The following is a 16924-nucleotide window of genomic DNA, read 5'->3' as shown; positions in this document are numbered from 1 at the left end:
CTATGAAATACAGTGGATTAAATAAAGGATGAAGAATAGCAAAAGGTCATAAAAAATCTTCACAATTCATATTCCTCAGTAACACTAAGCTACTGCAGATGACCAAAGAGTGTGACATATTTACTGAGTGACTAAGGGTCCATTTTAAACTTAGAAATGTAAAAACTAATTTTCATTCATTTTCAAGGTCATTACAAAAGTGTAATACATAACACAGAATAGGAAAATTATTTTTAAAAGTGAGGGTTATATGAAAAAAAAAAAGAAAGAAGAGAACTAACTTTTGGGGGCACTTTCTATGTTCTTGTGATTGTGACAGATGCTTTGCATATCTCATATAATTTAATTCTCACAACAACCCTATGAGGAAAGTATTATTCCCATTTTACAGATGAGGAAGATGAATCTCAAAGATTAAGGTGTCTAACATTACACAGCTGAGAACCAGTGAAATGGATCTAAATCCTAATATACCTGATTCTATCAATCAGGATTTGCATATACAGTGGTGAGCAAAAGTAGGTTTACAGTTGTTTGTATGGAAATAATACAAATGAAAAATACAATAATTAATAAGTATCAACTATTTGCATACTCACAACCGTAAGCCTACTTTTGCCCACGCCTGTATATTAGGCTCTCAACCCTCTTCCACTGCAACAATCTCAAAAACAAACTGAAGAGTCACATACCTTTTGTGTTTCATCCTTCTTCTCTTGCTTGAGAATGTCAGTTAAGTTGATGAGCTTTTCCATAGCCTCAACTTGCCTGTTCAGGTGCTTCAAATACATCCCACACGCACGACAATAGGATTCCAAAAGCAGGCCAAACCTCTGACTGACTGTTTTATTGTGCATCTCAGATCTAGAAGAACAGTGCAAGATTTTTTTTAAAAAAAGGAGTCTGTGTGTGTGTGTGTGTGTGTGTGTGTGTGTGTATGTATGGGCTTAAATGAGTATACATATCTTTCTTAAGAAAGTAAAAAACTAATTTTCTAATTCAATAAATATTATAATCATACTAACAATAAAATGATTTAAAACCTATCATTTAGAAGCAAAACAATCAAGGGTTTCAGGTAGTTCCTGCAAATGTTAATTTAATGAACTAGCTCCTAGGTTTATTTCAACTACTTTTTATTAACTAATCTTAGTACAAGATATATAAACATGAAAAAAGGGAAAGTAGGTACAAAAATAATAAAATGAACAGGAAAAGAGTTAAGAACTCAGTGAGTATTATTTGATTCTGCTGGCATACATACTCCTTTTCTATATTGTCTCCGAATTTAAGTTATTTTAAACCTAGCTTCGAGGTTTCACTTTTAATTTAACATTTAAAAACTCATGTTAATTTAAGTAATAGATATATCTTATTCTATAAAATATTTTCTATTCTTTTTTTAAATCCTTTTTTATCCTCCCCCAAGGGCATGCTTACTGATTTTAGAGAGAGGGGAAAGGAAGGAGTGCGAGAGCGAGAGGAACACTGATGTGAGAAACAGCTACCAGTTACCTCCTGTACGTGCGCCCTGACTGGAACCTAACTAACTGCAACCTAGACATGTGTCCTGGCCGGGAACTGAACCCACTACCTTTCTGCTTATGTTATGGGATGATGCTCCAACCAACTGAGCCACACCAGCCAGGGCTCTTAAATTCTTAATTAGTTTGTTTCTAGTAAGAAACCAGAGATTTTTTGTCATTATTCTTCTAAATTCCAAGGTAAGACTTTTCCCTTTATTTTGCAGTATTTTAATCCACACATTAAAGTGAAACCAAATATACCATTAATCAACATTAATCCAACAAATTTAACTATGTTTAAAGTAGAATAAAATCTTTAAAAATATTTCAGCTCTCATTCTTGCAGAAAATTCAATTTTGAATTTTACCACTTATTTAATGTTAAAGAGGAAAGGCTGAGGAGAAACTCACCATTGGCACAATATACTTTCAGCATGGAAGACTTTTCTAGATAAACAAAAACTATAGTATATAAGTATGTATATTTACACATATATTAAGAGAGTAATATATATCTAAAAAACTTAATTGGAAAATAATTTGACTTACTTTAAATGCCAAAAGAAAAAGTGCCCAATCCTTTGATTAGTCAATGCTTTTTTGAGTAAAAATCTCACAAGCAGATTATCCAAATACTGTTCATATTTTAGGACCTATGTGTTTAAAAACAAACAAACAAATATAAAAACAACTCTGCATAAATCGGGGCCAGTTTTTGCACAGTTGGATTTAAAAACAATTTGTTTAGAAAGAAAGTAAATACTACTGCTAACAAAACTGATTTTTAAAACTGAACGAACAAGCAAAATAAACAGACTCATAAATAGGCTGATAGCTCTGGAGGTGGGGCTCGGTGGGATTGGGGTGGATGGAGGGATTGAGAAAAAAAGAAATAAAAAGAGAAAGAACTCATGGATAGGGACGATAGTATGGTGATTGTTGGGGTAGGTGGTGGTGGAGGCAGGTCAGGTAAGATAAATGGTAAAGGAAAAAACACAATAAAAACTAAAAAAAAACTTTTTTAAAGCATAAAGCAATACTGTAGGTTTTGGAAGCTGCATGAACTTAGAATACAACATTATTTTTCTATTTTATGCTATTTTACCTGTACTAGCTGAATTAGGTACTGAGAAAGTTTGTCATCTGTTAAATATTTTTCTAGGCATCGAACAGCAAAACCTCGAACCATAGGATCTGGGTAGTTGCAGTCCAGAAGCTCCATAGCCTGTTCAGGTTTGATTGGAGGCCAATCTTTTACCAAACAGTACATCTGTGTATAAAGCAAAGAGAGTTGTGAATGAACCTTTTAAGACATTGTCTTACTTTCTTATTTTAAAATTAGTTTAGATAAAGGCCTCCCCCTGCCATGATTTCAGTACTTAAAATGTCCAATTCTAATTAATTTTATTAGTGGAAGTAGTGTGAATGGTATTTTTCTCTACTACATTACCATTATCAATTAATTTAATACAGTCCATTTCATCTCTTATGTATGCAGACTTTCTGAGAAAACAGTTTGAGCAACATACCTATTCTGTGCAATAGTTATCCAGTAATCTCAAATATGTGTTTACCTGAGCTACTTCATCTCTAGAATTCCATTTAACAGACAGAAGCAATTTGGGTAGAATTTCAGGGATAGTTACACAATAGTGTCTGTGTGGAAAAGAAAACAAAATAAAAGACATTCTTGCATGTTATTCAAAAGACCTAGATATCTAAATTTTCACTATGCAATCTTTAAGAAGTTCCAAACACTTTTAAAACTATTTACCATTACTAGCCTTACTTAAAATCAAAAGAAAAGAGTGTTTACCATTTTGCTGCACATATATGTACATACATACTTAGATACAGTTATAAAGGCAAGGAAGGCAAAAGAAAAATCCAAATGGAAGATAGGTACTTAGGAAAAATCATGAATTTATTTTATAACACTCTTTTTGTAGCTTCTTTTCTTCACTCACTAGGCAACGTGAACCACAAGAAGAGTCACTATTTCTACCGTGGTCACTGGAAAGAATTTATGTGTTGATGAACTTGCTGTAGAAATGCAGTACAATTGCTTTATTTAAACAAAACTTGCCACATAGTTGGATAGTCTCTTCATAAATAAAAATAAGACATTACACTATTAGTTTGAGGAAGTGTAAAAGAAAAAGGAAAATGGAGGGAACTCCTAAAGAATGAAATATCTAGACCAACTAAATTGATCTAAAATAACAGGCTGTTTTTTTGGATCTTGAATTTTATTAAAAAACAAAAATGAAAACCAAGTCCTAAAAAAAAGTCTTATCTACCTAGAATTTAACAAAAAGACTTCAAGGTGCAAAGTTAGTACCAATGTGGAATGATTTTGTAGAAATATTAATCTATATCTCCAGCTTTAAAAAAATATTGTTCATAATACAAAGTCATGTAAATTATACTTTATTTAACTTTAATAGGTATGGTAGAAAAAAGGGCAAGACCAGCCAAAGTCAATGCTTTCTTTTCTTCTGTAACATAAGAAAGAAACAGAGACTCTTCATCTTAACACTTACCTGTGGCTCCATAGAAAATCTTTCTCTTGCTCAGTGATTTCAGATAGAGGATCTCGGGTACAAATTGCTCTGAGCTGTTCTTTATCATTTTCCCTTAATTCATTGTCTCTGGCTAGTCTGGTACTCTGTAAAATACAGTAATATTTTATATGATTTTCTTTGCTGATTTTTTCACCCAGGATTCATTCATGAGTGATCTACACACAAAAAGAAAACTGTCAATAAACTTTATGTTGCTTATTAACTGTTATGAAACAGTTTACTATTCCTATTTCAAGATTTTATTTTAGGGATAGAGAAAAAACAAGACAGTATTTATGGAACAAATCCCATAACTGATTTGGTTAACATTACCACCAACCGTAGAACAGCAACTGCCAAAGTTAGTCAGGGCTAAGATGATTGGAATACTAGGGGTAGTAGTGAATGATTTCCCTCTTTTGCTGATGAGGACCCTTCATAGTATTCTAACTAACCAGCTAATGTTTTTGTAATATGAAAACATAAAATAGAACTTCTGGCCAAGATGGAGGCATAAGTATATCTACCTCACACAGCCAAAAGAAGGACAATAAAAAATTTAAAAATAAAAAAATACCAAAACTGCCAGAAAAATCAAACTATATGGAAGTCTGACTACCAAGGAGTTAAAGAAGCAGCATTCATTCAGACTGGTAGGAGGGGTGGAGACAGGCAGCCAAAGTGGAGAACACTTGCAGCAAGGTAGTGGCTGGCAGACCGGGTGGTCCCACATTTGTAAGCAGATAACCGGGAGGAACAACTGGGGAGCAGGACAGACCATGCAATCCAGGGTTCCAGCTCGGGGAAATAAAGCCTTAGAACTCCTGGCTGTAGAAATCATTGGAGAGACCCACAGGGTCCTAGAACATATACAAGCCCACTCACCCAGGACTAAAGGACCCAATTTACTGGTGGGTAGCAGGGGAAGTGACTGAAAGCCAGCTGAGAGTCGAGTAAGCGGCATTGTTCCCTCTTGGACCACTCCACCATATATAGCACCACAACACAGAGACTTGGGTTGCCCCACCCTGGAGAATACCACAGGCTCTGCTACCTACTACAAAACAGGAGCAATGAGAGGAAAAACCATGAACCAAATGAAAGAATAGATCAAAGCTCCAGAAAAAATACAACTAAGTGGTAAAGAGAGCACCAACCTATCCGATGAAGAGTTCAAAACACTGGTCATCAGGATGCTCACAGAAATGGTTGAGTATGGTTGCAAAATAGAGGAAGAAGTGAAAACCATGCAGAGTGAAATAAAGGAAAATATACAGGGAACCAACAGTGAAAGGAAGAAAACGGGACTCAAGTCAATGATTTAGAGCAGCAGGAAGAAATAAACATTCAACCAGAACACAATGAAGAAACAAGAATTCAAAAAAATGAGGAGAGACTTAGGAACCTCTGGGACAACTTTAAATGTTCCAACAACTGAATCACGTGGATGCCAGAAGGAGAAGAGGAAGACCAAGAAATGGAAAACTTACTTGAACAAATAATGAAGGAGAACTTCTACAGTCTGGCAAAGAAAATAGACTTTCAGGAAGTCCCGGAAGCCCAGAGAGTCCCAGAGAAGTTCCAGCCAAAGAACACACCAAGGCATATCATCATTAAGTTACCCAATATTAAAGATAAAAAGAGAATCTTAAAAGCAGCAAGAGAAAAGGAAAGATCTATCTACAAAGCCATTCCCGTAAGACTAGCAGCTGATTTCTCAAAAGTAGCCTTGAAGGCAAGAAGGGGCTGGAGAGAAGTATTCCAAGTCATGAAAGACAAGGACCTACATCCAAGATTACTCTATCCAGCAAAACTATCTATTAGAATGGAAGGGCAGATAGAGTACATCCCAGATAAGGTCAAGTTGAAGGAGTCCATCATCACCAAGCCCTTATTATATGAAATGTTAAAGGGACTTAGAAGAAGGAGATGAACAAAAATATGAACAGTAAAATGACAACAAAGTCACAACTATCAACAACTGAACCTAAAAAAACAAAAAAAATCATAAACTAAGCAAACAACTAGAACAGGAACAAAATCACAGAAATGGAGACCATATGGAAGGTGATCAGTGGGGAGGGGGGTCAGGGGATAATGGGGGAAAAGGTATAGGGAATAAGAAGCGTAAACGGTAGGTACAAAGTAGACAGGGAGAGGTTAAGAATCATACAGGAAATGGAAAAGCCAAAGAACTTATATGCATGGCCCAGGGACATGAACTAAGGTGGAAGAATACTGGTGGGAGGGGATGCAGGGTAGAGGGGAATAAAGGGGAGGAAAAAAATGGGGCAACTGTAATAGCATAATCAATAAAATATATTAAAAAATAAAAGATAGTAAAATAAAATTAAAATGTAAATTCTTTCATAATCTTTGCCTGAATACATCCGTATAGTCAGTTAAGACATTCAAATTTAAAAAAAGTAAAAATAAATAAGAGAAAAAAGAAGAAGAAATACCTCCATTAAAACCATGTACATTGCATGCTTGGAAACTAAAAAGAAAATATAACTTTTGGTATAATTCCAAGATTCCAAGCAATACACTTATTCCCTTTAAACATAGCTACATTAACTATATAATGAATAATTATGAACTCATATTAATGTATTATAAGGAACAATTATATATACCTTAGAAAGGGTTACACATATTCCAAATGGCTAAAAATGAAAGCAAAAATCCATACTTCCAGGTTTTTATACATTTAAACATTGTTAATTTATCTAACAGCATCAAGAAATATTACTGGCACACATTCATTAAACAAATATTTATTAGAACATTTATTGTGTGCTTTGTCTTGTTCTTACTTTTGGGAGCCATAAAACTGTAAAAGAACCTGTACTAACCCAGTGTCCACTACAATGGAAAATTTAATAAACATGTAAGAAAAATACTGGAGAGCTGACTTAAATACTATGGCTAATCTAACAGAAAATGTCTGAGTGACTACTTCAGACTAGGTGTTCACAAACAGCCTCTGAGAATGCAATAATTTGTGATCCAAATGGCAAGGAAGAACCATCCACAAAAAGATCTGGAAAAACTGCAGATGGAAGGAAAAATGCAAGTGTCTTACAGGGAGGATGAGTTTGTGGGAAGGCCAGTGAGCCTGAAGCCCAGTAGATGAGGGAGCAGAGTGATAAGATCCCTGTTTAAAGCATGTAAAATGTGTAGGTCAGGGTAAAAGGTTTAGATTTTATTTTTAGTGGAAGTCATTTAAACAATGAGTTGTGATTTGATTTACATTCAATAAATATTGTGCTGGGCGCTCTGTAGAAGGAGGGAGACCAGTCAGGAGGCTACAGAAAGAGTTCAGGTGAGAGATAATAAATGTTTAACCCTCAATTTACCAGGAAAAGTAGTCATTACCATTTACTGTCTGGGTCCATGACCTCTTAATTCTTTTATATCATTTACTTATTTTTATTTGTTTATATATTTAATATAGAATAACTTAGAGAATAGAGTGATAATTAAAAACAATTATATGACACCTTGATAAGAATTTAAACATAGTAAAACCAGGGTTACAATCCAAAATAAGCAATATCCTTTGAACGCAACTAACTGCTTGCTCATCAACTGTCATGCATGAGCCTGGAACATGACCATCTTATAAATCAGGGGTGTCAAACTCATTTTCACTGGGGGCCACATCAGCCTTGTGGTTGCCTTCAAAGGGCTGACATAATTTTAGGACTGTATAAACGTAACTACTCCTTAACTGTTAAGGAGTTGAATTACATTTTGCCCTTTCAAGGCAACTGCAAGGCTGATGTGACCCCTGGTGAAAGTGAGTTTGACATTCTTGTTGTAAATACTGAGTCTGGATTTCAAATACATTATCTAAGAAATTCTAGCTTATCATTGCTTCTGGTTCTTCCTATACCTATAAGTCAAAATGAAGTATTTTTGAAAACTTTGATTCCTCATAATATTGTCAGAATGGTCATCTTCTTTGCCATTCTATTTGTAAATTCCTATTTACAAATAGAAATTTGCCATGTTATTTATAAACATTTCTATTTTTACATTTACAGATACCAATCAGAACAATGGAGCCAGGGAATTTTAAAATTTTACATCACCTTTTTCCTTCCAGTTATAGCTATAACTAATTGGACAGGAAAATGTCATGGGAATGCTTATAAGTATTTCAACCCCAATTTAAAAATTAAGGAATTCCTGTTCAGTTATAATGGAATGGTTGAGTAAGATGCTCAATATTTATTAAACAGTAACATTAGGTAGGTTATTTAGATTCTTTAAGCCTGTTTCCTCACTAGCGAAATAAGAATTATAATAGTACCTACCTTCCGAGAGATGGCTTTTAAAATTAAATGGGATATGTGAAAAGTGATTGGTATGGCATTTGGTACACAGTAAGCACTTGACAGATGTTAGCGATTGTTATCAAGAAATTAAACTTACAGAAAAATGGCTTAATTTTTCAAGAAAATCTCTTCTTAATATCCAAAAAGTTAACTGTACTTTAGTATCTGACTAAACTCAGTAATTTTACATTTATTTCTACTTAGAATACCTTTTATGTATCTTTGAAAGTGCATAGACAGGAAGGGTAAAGGTTATATTATTATTGAGTTTACAAAAGGTACTAGTGAACTCCTCATTGAAAGTACTAAGTGCTGGACTGCCGGCTGCCCCTGGTGCTGCTGTTATTGTACCCGGGAATGTATAAAACACGGTAGGCATATGTCAGTACCTCTTGGCCCCATATTCACTGGTTGGTCTATTTATAACTTATAACCAGGCCAAAGAAAAAGTAATAAATTTGAATATTAGAAAAACAGATAACAAAACCCAAAAATATCTCCTTTTCTTAGCACTGACACCTTTGTCCTTGAGAAAAAAGAGTTAATGGTCTTTAAACCCAGTTATACTATGGTTCAAATGTTATGGCCAAGATCAGACAAGTAGATCAAAATTTAAATTCTATATATATACACTCTTTTCTAGGGAATCTGGGCTACGATGGTGAAGCAATTTCCTCTACTTCCAAGCTTACCTAACAGTACATTTATACTTTGGTTCAATTTCAAGATTACTATTTCTGAGAAACCTTTTCTGAATCCAATATTAGCCTTTGTCTCCCATTCCTCAGTCAGTCATTCTTACTGTACTATCGTTTTTTCCTTCATGGCATTTACCATGATCTATAATCTTATATTTTTCTTTTACGTGTTTAATGTCTATTTTTACCATTAGACTGCATACTAAATGGAGGTCTCTTTAGGTCACACCTTTATTACCTGCTACATATCACACAATATATACACATACATAGAGTTGGCATTCAATGAATGTTTGTAAATGAAGGCAAGCTAGAGCTGTGAAAAACTAAGAGGCAGAGCTGCAGTAAAAATATTAGCACATAGAGAATTTTATTATATTGCATTATTCCTAGAGCCTATGCTAGCTATGCCAGTGTAACTAAAAACACACGAAGCCTTTTCCATACAAAGAGTGTGTACCCAAATCCATTGATTATGATTAATACTTAAAAAAACTGAAGTGATTTTCCTTACCAGTCCTGCATGGGAATAACTAAATCCTGCTTCTCGGGACACAGACCAATTGGCATGCTCTTCAATCACTGACATATCTGGAAACTTGACCACACTGCTGAACCAGTCAAACTCCAACTCTAAGCATGGAGTTTCCTAAGAGATGGAGTAGAAGTTATTATATATACTGTGTTTGACTGTCATAAAAAAGGAAAAAATTCTAATTTATAATAATAAAAAGCTTACTTTATTTGGATTTGATCCAGTAACACCAATAGGATTCAGCAAATCTTCTAGTCCATGAGGTACTGGCCAAAGATTCAAAGCCATTTTTCCAGATACTAGAGTATCTGTGTAATCAAACAAGTTTATATTTCCCCACGCCAATGGACAGTGTTCCTTAAAACAAAAAAACAGAAAAAATATTCACTACTCTGTGGATTAAATTATTAACTTTCAAAAACACTTTTCTTCCCCAGGAAGCAGAATTCAACAACTATCTTCATAATTATGTCTATAATAAACTATATTATTTTTGTCCAAGTGTAAGTAAGTTGCTTTCTTTTCTCCCACTTAAAATCACATGTCTTTTCTCTAATTGTTATTAGGAAATATGAACCAAAGGAAGCAAGACAGATATATGCATTTAGTCACTTAACAGGTATTTGTATGTAGTCACTTTGCATGTTCAAAAATTCTATCTATCTGATCTAAGGACATACTCATCATAAATAAATTCTGGAAGCTCTCTCAAAGCATTATTCTATGATACATTTATTTAAAATTTTTAAATATTTTATTTATTTTAGATAAAAATAATATCCATTTCTAATAAAAATTCAGTAAGCAGTATAATTTGGAGTTTCTAAAGGTGAATTGTGAATTGTTTCTTCTAACAGACTTTACCTCTTTAGCACCCTTTCGACCTTTAACAGAACAAATGGAAAGGCAAAGTCGAGCAGCACGAGGAAGATCAGGAATGTATATATCATAATTCAGCCATTCATTCCACCTATGTAAAATTAAAAAAAAAAGAATTTACCAAAAAAAGGGTTTATCCAGAGTATAGAAATGACTCCTACAACCCTTCAAAAGATACATAACTAAAACAAATAGGACTGTGATTGAATGGAAGACATTTCACAAGATCATATTCAAATGGCCAATAAACATGGAAAAGTAGTCAAATCATTTTTCATCCACAAAATGCAAAATAAAATGTCATGGAGCTATCATTATACAAGAGATTGGCTAAAACTATTAAAGACTGATGACACCAAGGGGTGGTTAGAATGTGTAGTAACAGGAAATCTCACATACTGCTAGTGGAGGTATAATTTATACAACCAATATGGAAAGCATAATCTACTAAAAGTGACCTATGACTCATCTCCACTTCTTGGTATAAAATCAAAGAAACACGTGCATTTGTGCATAGACTGTTAACAGATTATTTACAATATCCCAAAACAGCAATCTTAATGTGTAATAGTAAAATGGGTAAATTGGGATATATTCATATAATCGAATATATAGTAAACATATCTGTAAAGAGTCAACTTTTTAAAAAAAAGTTGTTACCTTTTTTAAAAAGATTATAGCAGTGGTTAAAAGTATGAACTCAGAAGTCACATTACCTAGAGTAGAATCTTGTTTGTACTATTTTATTACATGTGCGGCCCTTTGTGTTCTCGTCTTGGAAATGTGAGAAACAGTACCTACTTTCATAAAGTTGTTGTGAAGATTAAATGAGGTAACAGAAGTAAATCAATTGGAAGAGTAATAAGCACATGGCAAAAGCTCAAGTGCTAGATATTGATTTTGAAAACTTTTCAAATGATTTCTTCAAAATCCCATTCTATTTTTGATTATAAATAAAATAAGAATTAACAAGATAGTATAAAAATTCTATTTTTAATTAGCCAAACTAAGGCATAAAAGTTTTTCAGTAAAATAAGTTCTCTATTCTAGTCTCTTTGCTTGATTATGAATGAAGTTAAATATGTGTGTGTATGTGTGTGTGTGTGTGTGTGTGTGTATACATATATATTCCACTTAAATATTAGAAGACATTTAAAATGGCAGAACTTAGCAACAAGAAGGGAGAAGAAATACTGTGGGATTTGACAAGTCCAGAGTAACTGTACTTGGGTTATTTTTAAGTACTTCTAAATCTTTAGACTTGCTCAGAGTTAATGGGAAATATTCTCCATATTTTCTAAGAGAGCTATAACCTTTGTATGTAGTTGTTTATAATACTATGTGAAAAAAGCATGTTTCTTCTTCTCAAGTATACACACACACACCAGTTAAATTCTTTATTATTAGGCAATGGCCTTATACATAGTTCAAATTGTTTCTGAGTTTGGGAGATAACTGGTAACATTTATGAAGAAATCATGAAGTAATTTAGCATATGGGAAGTACAGATTTGGAACAATCAATATCAGTACGAATTTTTAAAATCTTTTCTGATAACTTCATTTTCTTTTATCTCTAATTTTTTTGGGTAAATACAGAAAAGTTAAAAAATTTACTTAAATATTCATACTACTACCATAGAGATTTTACCTTTTAGGCTCGAGAATTCTTTAAGAAAAGATAACCAAATATAAGTGCTTCTTAAATAGCTTCTTTTAATTACATAAAATTTTGACATTTAACTTATATCATTAAGTAAATTTACCTTTTACTTTTACAAAGTTAGTTTACTTTTTGGTTTTTAAACAACTAGAATAAATCTACCCAATACTACTTTGGGGTTTTTGCTTGGAGCTTGTTGAACTTTCTAGATTGTTGGTTTGATAGTTTTCATCAAATTTGGAAAATTTTTGGCTATTCTTTCTCAAGTACTGTTTTGCTGTTCCTTGCACAACCACATCCTCAACCTGTGACAGTCAGGCAGCATGAGTGGGAAATAAAGGTAATCAAGTTTTGTTGTTCTAACAAAAATTTTAAAAGATCTTGGGGTTGTTTGTTGCCACAGCATAAGTTCTAACTTGAATGACATACTTCCTGACCTAATGGTTCAAGTAGAGGGAGGAACTATTTCCCTTCCTCCAGGTAGAGAAGGTTGCCATCTCTTTGAACTTGACCTAAACTCTAGAATGGTGGCCATCCCTAGCAACTTAAGTATAAGATCAAAACTTTCTTTGACTCTCCTAGAATTCAGTCTAAATTCATTATGAAATTTACTTCTGGATGATTTACTAGTTAGCTTGACTGTACTCCACAAAATCCATCTTTAATCTTTAATACTTATTTGAGTTCTCTTAAAATATTACTATAATATTTAGGGGTACACTCTGATCTCAAAGGATTCTACAGAGAGGGAAAGAAATGGCAGAATGGCAAGCTGTTGGATTATACTTTCTCTTATTTCATCATTATATCTAGGTGGTAATAACTTAAAATGTTTCCAAGAACTCTCCCTCTTCCTAAGAAATTGATGTATTTGAATGTCGTATTTAGGAACTCTTGGGAATAATGTGCAGAAAACAGCCTCAGAGCAGTCTGGCTCTGGAACTGTTTGTCAGCTCTCAGTTTTTCTTGGTGTAAATGATAATGGAGATAAGAATAGAACAAAATGCTAGGTTTATGAATCAAATGTGGGGCAAAACTGTAACCATAGTTTATTCTCTCCTAGATACAGTGGGAAGAGAGAATCAGAAAAACCGTACAGATAAAATTTTACAGAGAATCAATAATGATCCTGTGATTTGACAGAAAGTCCTTATGTTCTATATGTAAATGCCTGGCAATTTATATAACGTATAAAACTAATGATATAAACTGTACTACTTTTATTAATTACATTGCTAAATACTAATATGACTTTTAAAGATAGAAATCCATACACTTCCTTACCTGGGATTGGAACAGGGTACTCTTTGAGTGTTCACATTATCACACAAGGGTTCTCCTCCATGGTAGATACCTGTTCGAACATAGATCTAAAACAAAAAGAAATTAAAAAAAATAAAAGAAAGAAAGAAGTATGTGGAGATAAATATATACAAACATACATATATATAAAATACGTACACACATGCCACATACAGTGTGGGCAAAATTAGGTTTCCAGTTGGTTGTATGGAAAATAATATAATAATTAATAAATAACAACACAAGAATAAGCTGTGTTTCACATACAACTGTAAACCTACTTTTGCCCTACACTGTATATATTAGATAGAACCAACATTAAACAATACCAAAATAGTGTAACTGATATGAATAAGAGAATCCATTAGAAGTTTCTGTTCAGATGTAGCTTTTCGGTTCTTTTTTTCTTAAGTATATAATAAGTTATACTGATGCAGATTTTCCATCAAGATTTGTTGCTGTTTTCAGGGAAGTATCAGACTAATAAAAATCAATATAGGCTCAACTTTAGGACAAGTATGAGATTCAGAGCTTTTAATATTTTAGAAAATAGGTACATATACTAAACACTACTTAATACTATTAGAAGTCAGAATACGATAAATATATTAATATTTTTGCAACAAAACAAGAATATTTATAGTAGTGGAATAAATAAAGATAATAAAAAACATTTCTTCAGGTTGGGTCAGGTTTTGCTACAAAATAAATTCTGTAGAACTTCTGGTTTTAAATACTTAGGATTATGAACACTTAGAACTATTGTAATATTGGAATTGATGATATTAGAATTACAGAAAAAGGACAATAAGCTGTGTAATAGCTGAGGTGGATGGGCAGTTTTCCAGCCATCTGAAAACATACTGCAGGTCAACAGTTAATTATTTAGGTCAATAAAAAGTTTATGTGAAGTAATTTATATGAAATAATAAGCACCAAATAAATGGCTTTACCTTGTCAATGTCTCGAATATTTACATTTACATAGGTTGCACAAAGAATTTTTATTCTGAGTGCACTATTTATAACCCAGAGGGATTTTGTAGAAGTTTCTCCATTCATATATGGTGTAGCAGTGGAGATGCGTCTGGAATAAGATGGCATTGTAAAAGAGTCCATTGGTAGTTGTGAGTAAAGGCTTTCCTTAGCCATCAGCATCAAATTGGGCATCCTCCCAAGCATTATACAGCTTCTTATATACTGTAAAAGATTGAGAAGCTGTTTTTCAACAAGGTTTTTTATTTTAAAAGCAACATGTAAGACTATTATGAGAGAATTTACACACTAATATGCAAAGGTGATAAAAAATAAAAAATTGTAGGCTGTATTTCTTGGCAGATGCTATATTTAATATTTAAAATACTAACATTTGGGAGTTAGGTTACTGTGCAGGATCAAGCAAGCACCTATTAAAATATAAATTGTATAAAAAAGTCAGCTTTTGATACTATAATTTTACCTTTAACTATCAAGAAAAAAAAACAAAATAAAAACAAGAATCATAGGATACTCATTATGAAAACACTGCACTATTAAAGGAAAAGCAACATCATTTAGTGAGCTTCTATCATTTTATTACCATATTTTTCAGACCATAAGATACACCTAGGTTTTAGAAGAGAAAAATAGGAAAAAATTTTGAAGCAAAAAATGTGGTAAAATGTTTAATAACATAAATAACATGATATTTGACCAATGTAAATGTAAACAGAACTCAACAGCAGCATTAACAACCATTATTCCTCCGAAATTGGGGAGGGGGGTGAGTCTTATAGTCCGAAAATACGGTGCATCATTTCCATGACAAAACGAGGGTTGGTGTCCTCTTGTTCTTGTGTTGCAATATTTCTTGAGAAACATTTGTTAAAAATTAAAACAAAACAAAAAAACCACAGAGAGGAGACTGATAAAAACAGAGAATATATTTAAAAAATATATTAAAACACATTGGTTTGAACCATGAAGTGGTACTTAGGATAGAAATTTCTAATATAAATGTTACTGTGTACATATTATAATAGCCTATTTTCTTATCCATATGTCTACCACACTGGAAGCAACATGAAGGCCAGAATTATGTCTTGCTTGGTAATACACATTAGTATTTGACATATGCTTGGTACAAGTATGGTTGCTTCTTATAGGTATGTATGTATTTATATTTTATTGATTATACTATTACAGTTGTCCCATTTTTTCTCCCATTTATTCCTCTCAGCCCTGTACTCCCCTCCGACCAGCATTCCCCCCTTAGTTCATGTCCATGGGTTGCACATGTAAGTTCTTTGGCTTGTCCTTTTCCTACACTATTCTTAACCTCCCCTTGCTATTTTGTACATTTATGCTTCTTATTCCCTGTACCTTTACCCCCCATGCTCCCCCATTCCCCTCCCTGATGATAACCCTCCATATGATCTCCATTTCTGTGATTCTGTTCCTGTTCTAGTTGTTTGCTTTTGTTTTTTTTTTTTAGGTTCAGTTGTTGATAGTTGTGACTTTGTTGTCATTTTACTGTTCATATTTTTGATCTTCCTTCTCTTAGATAAGTCCCTTTAACATTTCATATAAGGGCTTGGTGATGATGGACTCCTTCACCTTGACCTTATCTGGGATGTATTGTATCTGCCCTTCCATTCTAATAGATAGTTTTGCTGGATAGAGTAATCTTGTATATAGGTCCCTGCCTTTCATGACTTGGAATACTTCTTTCCAGGCCCTTCTTGCCTTCAAGGTTACTTTTGAGAAATCAGCTGCCAGTCTTATGGGAATGGCTTTGTAAGTAACTGTCTCCTTTTCTCTTGCTGCTTTTAAGATTCTCTCCTTATCTTTAGTGTTGGGTAATATAATTATGATGTGCCTTGGTGTATGCTCCCTTGGGTGCAACTTCTTTGGGAATTTCTGAGCTTCCTGGACATCCTGAAAGTCTATTTCCTTTGCCAGACTGGAGAAGTATTCCCTCATTATTTGTTCAAATAAATTTTCCATTTCTTGGTCTTCCTCTTCTCCTTCTGGCACCCCTATGATTCAGTTGTTGGAACATTTAAAGTTGTCCCAGAGGTTCCTAAGCCTCTCCTCATTTTTTTTGACTTCTTGTTTCTTCATTGTGTTCTGGTTGAATGTTTCTTTCTTTTGCTCTAAATCATTGATCTGAATCCTGGTTTCCTTTCTTTCACTGTTGGTTCCCTGTATATTTTCCTTTATTTCACTTTTCATTGACTTCACTTTTTCCTTTATCTTGTGACCATACTCAACCATTTCTGTGAGCATCCTGATGACCAGTGTTTTGAACTCTGCATCGGATAGGTTAGCTATCTCTTCATTGCTTAGTTGTATTTTTTTTCTGGAGCTTTGATCTGTTCTTTCATTTGGGCCATATTTCTTTGTCTTGGAGCACCTGTTATGTAGTAAGGGGCAGA

The 16924-nt window shown here is 33.5% G+C and overlaps 1 protein-coding gene across 2 annotated transcripts in view; it reads right to left on the bottom strand.

Annotated features, from left to right (window-relative positions):
• The window catches only part of PIK3CA (phosphatidylinositol-4,5-bisphosphate 3-kinase catalytic subunit alpha), an 87649-nt gene that overhangs the window by 15115 nt on the left and 55610 nt on the right, over positions 1 to 16924 (bottom strand). For both annotated transcript variants that reach the window (XM_045850795.1, XM_045850794.1), the window contains 10 exons: positions 14463 to 14708; positions 13492 to 13577; positions 10531 to 10636; positions 9871 to 10023; positions 9646 to 9780; positions 4070 to 4194; positions 3101 to 3182; positions 2632 to 2796; positions 2076 to 2179; positions 693 to 864 (listed from right to left, as the gene is read on the bottom strand). In XM_045850795.1, the coding sequence (XP_045706751.1) occupies positions 693 to 864; positions 2076 to 2179; positions 2632 to 2796; positions 3101 to 3182; positions 4070 to 4194; positions 9646 to 9780; positions 9871 to 10023; positions 10531 to 10636; positions 13492 to 13577; positions 14463 to 14708 (1374 nt within the window). The remainder of the gene's footprint in view (positions 1 to 692; positions 865 to 2075; positions 2180 to 2631; positions 2797 to 3100; positions 3183 to 4069; positions 4195 to 9645; positions 9781 to 9870; positions 10024 to 10530; positions 10637 to 13491; positions 13578 to 14462; positions 14709 to 16924) is intronic.

This window comes from Phyllostomus hastatus, unplaced genomic scaffold, assembly GCF_019186645.2.
Source record: "Phyllostomus hastatus isolate PE091 unplaced genomic scaffold, TTU_PhHast_1.1 phas_contig_86, whole genome shotgun sequence".
In the NCBI taxonomy this organism is placed as follows: Eukaryota; Metazoa; Chordata; class Mammalia; order Chiroptera; family Phyllostomidae; genus Phyllostomus; species Phyllostomus hastatus.
Note: the sequence above shows the minus strand (reverse complement) of the source record. Positions and strands in the feature narration are given on the sequence as shown.